This window comes from Petaurus breviceps, unplaced genomic scaffold, assembly GCF_028583685.1.
Source record: "Petaurus breviceps papuanus isolate PSGF00001 unplaced genomic scaffold, PetGlider_PUasm1.0 688, whole genome shotgun sequence".
Classification (NCBI taxonomy): Eukaryota; Metazoa; Chordata; class Mammalia; order Diprotodontia; family Petauridae; genus Petaurus; species Petaurus breviceps.
In genome coordinates, this window is record NW_027186457.1 from 27,079,277 (window position 1) to 27,090,165 (window position 10,889).

General features: G+C 40.2%; 1 protein-coding gene across 2 annotated transcripts in view; it reads left to right on the forward strand.

The window, feature by feature from the left end:
- The first annotated feature begins 4,376 nt into the window (after nucleotides 1-4,376).
- PEX5L (peroxisomal biogenesis factor 5 like) overlaps nucleotides 4,377-10,889 on the forward strand; it is a 190,308-nt gene continuing 183,795 nt past the window's right edge. For both annotated transcript variants that reach the window (XM_069104813.1, XM_069104814.1), the window contains exons 1-2: nucleotides 4,377-4,494; nucleotides 6,310-6,381. In XM_069104813.1, the coding sequence (XP_068960914.1) occupies nucleotides 4,402-4,494; nucleotides 6,310-6,381 (165 nt within the window). In that variant the 5' untranslated portion in view covers nucleotides 4,377-4,401. The remainder of the gene's footprint in view (nucleotides 4,495-6,309; nucleotides 6,382-10,889) is intronic.

Sequence of the window (10,889 nt, forward strand, 5' to 3'; positions counted from 1 at the left end):
ATATATAATATAGTATACAAATATATATACACATTTACATATGTATACATATACAGACATACATGTAAATTTATAGGTAGATAAATGTGTCTATATGCAGACACACATATGCATATCATGTGTACATGTAAAACTCTATTCCAACATAATCCTATGTACTTTATTTTATGCATTCAAAATATTATTAATAGAAAGCCCATAGACTTCACTAGACTGTCATGTATGTGTCTATGACATACAAAAAATTAATAAGAACCCCTGACCTAGTCCAATCTCATTTTATAAAAGAGGCACCGTTGAGTCTCAGAGAGGTCATGGGTTTATGGGATCATAGTTGGAGAGGACCCCAAAAGTCTCCTAGTTCAACACCCACTTTACAGCTGAGAAAACCAAGACCAAGGGAAGTCATCTAGGTAGTAAGGCAGCAGAATCAGCATTTGAACCCTGGTCCTCTGGCTACATCTTCCTCCCTTGGACTAGATTATATAATCTGACATTATAGAACATTTGTATATACATACACATATAGATACTATATGGGTATATGTACTGTATATATACATCAGACTACATATATGTATATATACACATATATGTGTGTGTATACACACACATCAGAAGGCAATCTGGTTCCTTCCCCAGTCAAAGCAGCTACTTAGTCAATTTATACTATATCTACTTATTACTGAAGGATTAAATAGGTAGGACTGCCTAGAGAGTATATTTTCTGAGTAATGATTTTACTTTGTTTTTCATCCAGGACTGTGATTTCTTTCATTCCTAGTGCAGAAACTCCCTTTACCAATGCATATTAGCATCTGCTTTGTAATTTATGGACTTGGGAATGGGAAGCTAAATGACTTACCCAGGGTCACATGGACAAGTATAACAAAATTCTAACCCAAGTCTTCCTAATGCTATCTACAGTACTATAACATGCTATTCCTTATATTATAACCTTATTGATAATCTTCAAATGATTTGTTGGTATCCAACCTCACTTTTTCCATCTATAAAAAGGGTATAATAATTCATGTATTACATTAAGGAACTCAAAGGGCTTATGTGAGGCTCAAATGAAATATTTACTATAGAGGACTTTGTAAACATTAAAAAGCAATAGGTAAAAGTCAGTGTTTATTGTTCTTTCTACTGAGACAGAAACTCCCATGAGGTTAATCCATAATGTACAATCCTTCCTCATTTTTATAGAATCTCAGAATCCTGTTATTGAGAGACAGCATAGCATTGACCAAAAAGGAACTGAATAGGGATTTAGAAGACTGAGATTCACATCCCGACTCTTCTCCTTATACCCCAGAAGGCAGAACTAGAGAGAAGTACCAAAGGGTCAAATTTAGGTTTTATGGAAAGAAAAAATGTCTAACTCTTAGAACAGTCCAAAAGGTGAATGGACTACATGCAAAAGTAATGGGATCCCCCCTCCCTGGAGGTCTTTGAACAAAGGTTGTATACTGTAATGGGGATTTTCAGTGATATAGTTGGCTAAATGAGATCCATTCTAATTCTTTGATTCTGTCCATTGACTCAGAGTTATGATGAGATAGCCACTTCATATCTAAAAAAAAATCCACGTAAAATGTGTAGATTTCATCTGAAAACACAATAAGTTTTTTAAAAATTTTTCTTGCTCTGTAGAAAAAAATAGTATGCCTCCTCTGATTTATACTCAAATAGACCAGATTATATACTGTAAAATCTTCTCCAGTTCAGACTTATAAAGTTTTCCTGTATAATATATTCTGGCTAAACTTCTATGATTTTCCATTTTCCTCCAAAGGAATCTTCCTGTTTTGAAGTTTACTCTACTGGCATGTATAAAATATGATCCTTATTAGTTTGGGATTTTTTTTTCTTTTTTGGTGGTGGCCTGAGTGGTGGAGAAGTATAATGGGCAGCTACAAGAAGTAAAACAGAATAGGAAATGGTGTGGTACAATGGAAAAAGATCTGGGGCTGGAGTTGGTGGTCCTGGGTTCAAATCCCACCTTTGTCACTTACAACTTATGCTGCTTTGGACATGTCATTCTATCTTCTTGGCCTTAGTTTCAGTAAATCAGTAAAAAAAAAAATGGGGAGGGGATATATCAGGCTACATGATTTTGAAGGTACCTGTAAGCCCTGGGTCTAAGGTCCTATGTGCTTACAAATTCATAGTTCTTAAGAAGTTAACTATGGACTTTTCTAGAAGAAACAGATTAAATTATGTTCAAATTATTAGCATACCCCATTATCTTTCACCCAGAGATTATATGAAGCTAGTCCTAGAAATATAGGGTGGAGGGCAGGTAAAGCAGGTGTGAGTGTCTCTTTCAACCAGTTCCTTGTGGAAAACAAAAGGAAGAAGTTTTAGAAAATGACTGTTCCTAAAATGATATGGGGATAAGCCTCAGGGCTGGATATGTGTGTGTGTTGTGGGGGTTAAGAAATTCATGGCATAGATCAGATATGACAAAAGAAATCTTCTCCCCTTACACCCTAAACCTCGTATGCTTCACCTTCCTTTGGTTCTGAGCATCTGGGGATCAGATTTCGATCTGGTGCAAACCCTAACTTTTACAGATGAGGAAACTGAGGCCCAGATTGGTGAAGGGACTTACCCAGGGTTATATGGGGGAGGTTATAGAGGTGGAGTTGGGTTTCCAACCCAGATCTTTTGATTCTAGAACAAATACTTTTTTCCACTGAACATGGAACCAGATTTCTGTTTCTGTTGCCAAACATACTAAGGTGAGAAGTAGGACTCAAGGCCTTAGATAGTATTGCCAGCTCCTGCCTTGTTTTCTTTGGTGGGAGGAGGAGGGAGGAGCACAGGAAGTTTCTTCTCCTCCCACTGAAGCCCTGCCTCCCAGGGTTGGACCAGGGCTGAGATTAGTTTTCTTTCTCCCTCTTGCTCAGCCCTTCAGCTCCCAAAGCCCACGCAGTGTTGTGGAAGTTAGGGGTTTGGCTGGTGTTAAGGAGGGGCTCTTTTTTTTTTCTTTTTCTTTGGTGAATATTAGAAGAACTTAGCTAGAAGACGAGGGTTCCCAGCTGGGGAGAGCTAGTCCAGTTGAAGAATTGGCTGGGTTGGCCGATCCAGCTGTCCAAGTGCGAAGCTAAGTGCTTGAAAGAGGATTATTGCTGCACTAAAATAAACAGTAAGTGAGAGAATGCCAAAGAGTGCAGGGAAGTGTTCGGCTCCCCGGGCTGGAGGGGCGACTGCAGAAATGGGTTTGATTTGGGGAGCAAGAGTGGGAAATTTAGGGCTCAAGCTCCGTCTGCAAAGAGGGGTTTGCTGCTGGCTTTTGCACAAGGGCGTAAGAGAGCAGGGCTCAGGAAGACTGCCTTTTAGAACTTCAGGGATACAGACAGATGCCTATTCACTTTGAGTAACCAGATGCCGTAGAGTTAGGCTTGAGTCCATCAGAGACCAAGGTTCCAGGGAAAAAGTAGGTTGTGAGTAAGGAATAGGAGAGAAAAAGAAAGGGGGAGGGAGAGGGAGGGGACTAGAGGGGAGACGGAGGAAGGAGGAGAGAGACAGAGAGAAAAACAGAGAGACAGAGACTGAGAGAGATAGAGGGAGCAACAGAGAAAAGAAAGAAAGAGAGAAAGAAAGAGAAGAAGAAAGGAAGGAAGGAAGGAAGGAAGGAAGGAAGGAAGGAAGGAAGGAAGGAAGGAAGGAAGGAAGGAAGGAAGGAAGGAAGGAAGGAAGAGAAAGGAAGGAAAGAAGAAAGTGATGAAAAGAAAGGAGAGGGAAAGAGGGATTAGAGCGAGGAAAGGAGATGAAAGAGAAAGCAGCAGAAAGAGTTACAAAGACATAGTCAAACAGAGATGGTGAAAAAAAGAGGGAGAAAAAGAGATGGGGTAAGAAGAGGAGATAAAAGACACAGACAGACAGAGGAAGAGCGAGAGATGGAAGAGGCGGCAATCAGAAGGAGAGTTTGGGAGATTGGGGAAGGTGTTTGTTCTTTAACTGTGTTCACAGTGATAGCCCAGAATTCTAAACTCCAAAAAGCCCAGAAAATGTTGATAGAAAGAAGTAAAAAGCTTTGCTAATGGGAAGGGCTTTATTCCAGGGGACACATAGTGTAACGGAAGAATAGATTGAGTGGGAAAGGAAACAAATAGTAAATAATAGATGAGCTTCCAAAGAAGCTTCAGCTGGGGACAGAGATGCCCTTGAAGGAGAATTTGGAAAGGAAGCCATCAAGTTTTCGATTCCTTTTTGTGCTAGTGGCCTGCCCCCATCCCCAATGACAACTTGCCCAGACTGGAGACTGCTTTAAGGATGTTCCAGTCCTTGATGCATGTTCTAAATATCATCGCTGTGCCAGATTCGGGGTCCTATTGTGCCAAACCTTGGCAATGAAGCCACAGTTCAGTTGGTGCAAGGAATTCTGGGATGTCTGAAAGTGACATGAGTGGAAGGACTCACGTCCCATCTCTCTTTAATGCCCTATTGTCCAGAAAACTGGCCCTACAAGTCAGCTACTTGGTAGGTATACAGACAAATAATCCAAGTGGTGCTCTGAAACAATCATTCCTTTAGATGGCCTCTGTGATTTACCTCCCAACACCCAGTTAGACTGAGAGGGTCAAAGTGCAAAGCAATAGGGATTGAGATGGGTAGGAAGAAGCGGGTTGATGGGACTCAGCCAAGCTCTTTTTGATTTCCACCCAGCCTGAAATCTAACCTCAAATGAGAGCAAGAATAATCAGAGAGAGAAACACCATGACCTTCTGTTCCTTTCTATCTAAATTCATGAATAAATGAATGAAAGCTCAGGTTTTAGGACTGTGTCCATATACTTGGAAACTCAGGACTCCCTTTGCTAGAGTAGACACTACTATCTGTCTCATTCATTCTGGGGGAGGGGATGTGAGGGATGTGCAAAGTCAAGGTAGCAATGTTACTTGAGTGGTCAAGGACTTGGCATTTGGGCAAATATTATCTCTACTAGTTTCTTAAAGATTTATGACTTTTCAAATGATACCATGTACCCTCTAAAGACAGGTATATTCTAATTTACACCACTTGAGAATACAGAAAGCTGATTTTTTAAAGTTGGTTAGCTTTTACTGACAACCACAAAAGCCAATGTCATTTAAAAAAAGATAAACTTGGGATATGGGTGTCCACTTTAGTAATCATCTCATATGACAGTCATGGCCCACAGGTATATTTATCTTGGACTTTCTGACCCAAATTACAAAGAAACAACAAAGCTTAAATTGAGGCTTAGGCGTGGTTCAGATAGATGGGAGGTGAGGCTTCTTTTTCACAACTATGACAGAAGTGAAATGGTTTTTATTCTCCATATCCAAACTACAACCTCACAAGAATGTGTACATTGGTGGAAGTGATTGGGGGTGTGGTGACCAGGGTAGAAGAGGGGTCTGAGTATAATCAGGCTAGTTGGAAGGATGTGCAATCTAGCCAATGATATGTTTGTTTCTCCTTTTAAAAGTGCCTTTAATATTTAAAAGTGTTTCTCACTCTGTCTTGTGATTATTATCTCAGAGGGTTTCCCCAATGGTAATTCTCATCTGGTCTGTGTACAAAGAGAGAACAACTTTAATTTTGTCATACGAGTAGCATGACATTTCTCCTAATTCAGAAAATGTATGAGAGCCAAACACATGAACATCTCAGTCTTAAACACTTATTTATACAATTTTAAGACTGAAAAGGAGTCTTAGGACCACGTGTCCATTGTGATCCTGTAAGGTGGGGTTTTGTAATCTGGGGTCTATGAATTTGTTTTCTTCTTTTGATAGCTGTATTTCAATATTCTTGTTTTTCTTTGTAATTCTATGTAATATGATGAATTTAAAAACATTATTCTGAGAAGGGGTCCACAGGCTATGCCAGACTGCCAGATGAGTCCATGACATAAAAATCATTAAGAACCTCTTCTATTAGTAATTGCTCAAGTCTCCCTAGGTAATACTCAAACTGACCAGGAACCATGAAAATAACAAGGGCCCCAGAGAAGGGAGCTAAAGTTTGCTTGGAGGGCACAAAGAGGGGAGGGGGATAGCAAGAGACATCAGCAAAAGAAATGAAAACTGAGTTATTACCAACCAGCAGCTGAGGGAAATTAGAGGACTTTTGCTTATATACATGCAAGATCTACAGAAAGCATAATGAATTATGACTAGCCAGTAGGGCAAAATGAAGGGATTCATTTTTTACTGTTGAATATTAGCTGGGAGTTAGACCTGTTATTAATGGAAAGAGACTAGAGATCAATAATGCTTCTAAATTACCGAGCTACTGAAATGCTTTTTAAAATTATTCTCTCACAAGAAAAGTAAAGAAAAAGGATATGGAAAACTAAGCAGTGATGAAGACATCGAAATAATTGTTGATCAAAACCAGGTAAGTGGATGCTTCCATTGGTTTTCTTTTGCTTGTTCTATATTCCTGAATGTTGACATCCCTGATAGTGCCTGAGGTCCTTTTACCTGAGAGCTATGGGATGTGTGTCTATGTCTGGGTCCGTGTCCCTTTCTGTGTCTGTTTGTCTATGTGTGTGTATGTTAGAGTTCATTTGCTTTGGTTGTTATGGGCCTTCTCCTCTGTCTATGACCTTCCTAGCAAGATGGGTTCTGAGACCATCCTTTGATAGGCTGCCTGGGTTAATGACCATCTACAAAATGGTCTGTGGATGAATAGTTTGCAAAACAGAGGCAAAACAGCTTAAGAGAAATTTTGAAGAGTCAGCTAATGAACTGAGCCTAAACATGGATGGTAACTGTGGAATGAATTAGATGAGAATGGAAAAAGGAAGCCTTCCATTTATCCAGAATACTTTCTAGAGGATTGGATTGTGTCTAAAATCCTTCCCAGCTCTAGATCTATGCAACTACAATCCTATGATTATATATTGTACTCTCAGCATTTTTCTTGCTTGATTCTCACAATAACCTTATGAAATAGGAAGGGCAGGTGTCATTCCTTTCTTCTCCTCTGCTCTTTTCTTTTCTCTTCTTTTTTAGACCAGGCCAGTGACTTCTTTGGCATAGGGAACTCCTAGTAAGGAAACTCCCTCTTCCAATGTAGACTGCCACCTGGTCTGCCTTAATGCATCTTTACTATGGTACATAAAAAAGGAGACAAGGGATTATAGTATTAATCAGGACCCCAAATTCACACCAGTAGCCCTGGGAGTAGGATAATGCATGCTCCCACTTTAGAGATTTGCCTGGGGGTACTGAGAGATTAAGCCAGGATGTGTCAGAGGTGACACTTAACCCACCTACTCTTGCCCCTGAGCCCAGATTTCTATCCACCACACACATTGCTCCATTCATGGGATGATTACTTTCAAGATAATAAAACTGAGATTTAGAGAGGGCCATATACCTAGTAAATGTCAGAGTGCACAACAGAACCCAAGTCTCTTGATTTTCATTCCAGTATATTACTTGAGATCACATATAGAGAACTAATTTAGAAAAAGCAAAGACAGGCAAAAAAGACTAAAAAAAATTATTGACAGTGTCTGCCCATTAAAGGTCTTGTCAAATATTATAGCTGATTTTGAAAGCAAAAAAAATTAAAATGGTTGATAACACCATGAATTTAGATGTAAATTAGAGGCTCTTGAAAAGCTTTTTAGGCTTCCCATTATTTGAAAAGCCTCTAACTCTGATTTTATATGAGCACATAAGGTGAAATAAAAACTGGCTAATGGCCCATAAACAATGACATGCTAAGTAATGAGAAATGTCCAGCACAGGGCTGTGGGAATCGGCACCAGCCCAGCTTCTGACATCTCTGTTAAGGAAATTGGAGACAGGGAAAGCAGCAAAGGTTTTTGATGGGTAGGAGGCCCAGAAGCTAGAATTGTTGCCAGCCCAAATGAAGAGAGAGAAATGGTCTGATGAACCTAAAAGAGGTCTCATGGCTCAGGGTCAATACAGATAATGCTCAAAACAGATGAGGCACACTTGAGGGAAGGAGGCCAAGATGTCCTAATTCACAGAGCCTGATGGGACCAATATAAAATGAGCCACCATGTTGTGAGAGAGCATGGTAGGAGGGAAGATCTAGAGACAGAAGACTGTGTTTGCATTCTAGTTCTGCCATTTGCTGTCCATTTAACTTTGAGCAGGACTCTCTGAACCTGAGTTTACTCATCTTTTAGTTAATGGATTTGAACTAGATGGCCTCCCTTTGATTTCTAGAAACTTTAAATATCCATGGTTGAAAGGAATGGGGAAGCAGGTGAAGTTGACTGGAAGAGCCCACTGGGACCACTGTTGTCAACTAAACCATTGATCAGCCTGAGGTGGCTTTCCTGGAAAGACTGGTCAGGTCATGCGATCATGAACATGGAGTCATAAGTCATCTAGTCCAACCTAATAACTTTACAGATGAGGAAACTGAGGCCTAGGGGACTAAAGAAAACCTTGCCCAAGCTGACTCAGTGACAAAGTGAGGATTCCATCCCAGGTCTTTTAATTCCAGCCCTCTATCCATTACACATAGGAGGAGCTATGAGGTATGAGGCTATCTTGGCACAGGCTTGTCAGCTAACCTTATTTTATAAAAGTCTCAGAATCATCTAAGCAATCATTTTGTCCCCTGCCTTCTTCTATATACTCAGTTCTTCTGAGCCTACTTGCCCTTGTCCCCCAACAATGGCTCCTGAGTATAGCAGGGAGGGAAGTCTACGTTTGGCCTTGTGTTTCTGTCACCTAGAGCCAAATTATCTTTTTTAATTAATGAGGCAGTGATGCTAGAGCTCGAGTACTAGGCTGGCCTATTAACTATCATTTTAATTATGCTTGAACAATGACTTAGAGGCATGTACTTTCTTCCTCCCATTGGTACTGGTGGGAATTGGGGGCTCTGATTAATAGATTAGTCCTCAGAATCCTCCCCTTGGTGAAAAAAAAAGAAAGAAAATCCATGCTACAAATGCATTAGATATTTCATATATTTGTGTCAGAGGTAGTTGGGAGGTTGTGGTGGGGCAAGGGAAGGATAATTACTTGTCTATAAAAAATAACACAATCAAAATGTCTTTCTTTAATTTTTTCCCCCTGCAATCATCTAGAAGGTGAGTTCTTAATTACTCTTGATTTTCTTTAGCATCTGGGGACTCTGGAGCTCTGTTTTCTTAAATACTTGGTTTAACTAAACACCTTGGTCCAAAATCTAGAGAGATACTGTGAAGATTCCAGAAATGGAGAAACCAAGGGTGCCTTTCCCAGAGGCACCTCTCTATAGCAAAACCCACACGCTCTCTTATTGTGAGAGGGGCTAAAGAGGAGTCTACTTTTTGCTTCTTCAGAATCTCACACCTATGTCACTTCCTTCACCTGGACTTCAGGGGGTGGAATAAGACTGATACATGGTCCTGTAATATAGGGCTTTCTCCTTGTGCTATTGGGTTCCTGCTTGCTAGATGGCAGTTGGACACTATCTTTGCTCAGACCTTCATGTTTGGACGTTTAAAACCTTAGTAATGATGTGCATGGTTTGGCTTTCAGGTTACTGTTAGCATGAGACTTATCCTTTCCTTGTCTGGGATATCTGTCTCCCACTGAAGCTGTAAGAAAACCTTCTAGATGAAGTAAAAACAAAGTTGATACACTGGGGTAAAATATTTGGTTAACTTACTAATTGGCACATGTGTGCCTGTGTGTGTTTAAAGACTTGGCCTGTGATTTCATCAGCGTAGGGAACTTCCCTTGAATACAAAAAATCCCTTCACCAATGCAGATTGTCAACTCATCAGTAGCATGTACTCCTAGAGAGTAGCCTGGGCCAAGTTAGTGGCTTGCCTAGGGTCACATAGCCAGTTTTATCAGAGGAAGGATTTAAACCTAGGTCTTATATGCATATATAGATATATATACCAAAGGCATATAAAACTATGCTTCCCCTATATGTTTCATGGGAGAAAATCACACTCCTAGGTTATATGCATCTGTGAGCCAGGCAACAAGCATTTATTAAACACTTAGTATGGGCCAGGCACTTTCCCAAAAGCTCAAAATACAAAGAAAGACATCCCCTCCACAGACAGTCCCCTCGTCCCAAGAAGCATACATTCTAAAGAGAGAGATACCATATAAATATCTAGGTATATTCAAACTAAATTAATAGTGTGTGAAGGAAATCTGAAAGGGGAAGGCTTGTAAAAGATGAGAAAAGATGGAAGGAGGAAGGGAGGAGTGTTGGGAAGAGAGAGGAAACAGAAAGAAGAGAGACAGATGAAAAAGATCCAAAGATAAGCGATAGAGAGATATGCATTTTGTTTTTCCAAATGATATATTTGCTTCATTAAATTTATATGCCATAAAATGGAAACTATACGCCAGCTTCTTGCATTTTCACAGGCATCAGCATTCAGTCTGTTCTCCTATATTCATCTGGGAACAGCCTGGTGGAGTATGAGCTTGCACTGACCACTCCCATAGGCCATGCCCATAGAAAACCCAGAGACATTAAATAAAATAATTGGAAATTGAGGCTGGCCCTGCTCTCGTTATCTAAATAGTCATTCCAAAGCTCTCTGCACAAAAATGTGCAAGCTGTCAGAGCAAGAGGTTGCATTGGCATGGCCTTTACTTCCTCGAAGACTGAGTAAAGTAATAACAGAAGTCATGGCCAAGAAACCTTCCATGGATTTTTGCTTCCCTGAAAGCCTTGATCCAGGCAAAAAGGGCATATTTTTCCATCAATCCAATAAGCATTTATTAAGCAATACAAGGCACCATGTTAAGTGTTGGGCGTACAAAGACAAAAATAAAAAAGTCCCTGTCCTCAAGCAGTTTCCATTCTAGAGGGGAGGAGGCAGATGCATATAAACAGGGAGATGTAAGGGTGTGTGTGTGTGTGTGTGTGTGTGTGTGTGTGTGTGTGTGTGTGTG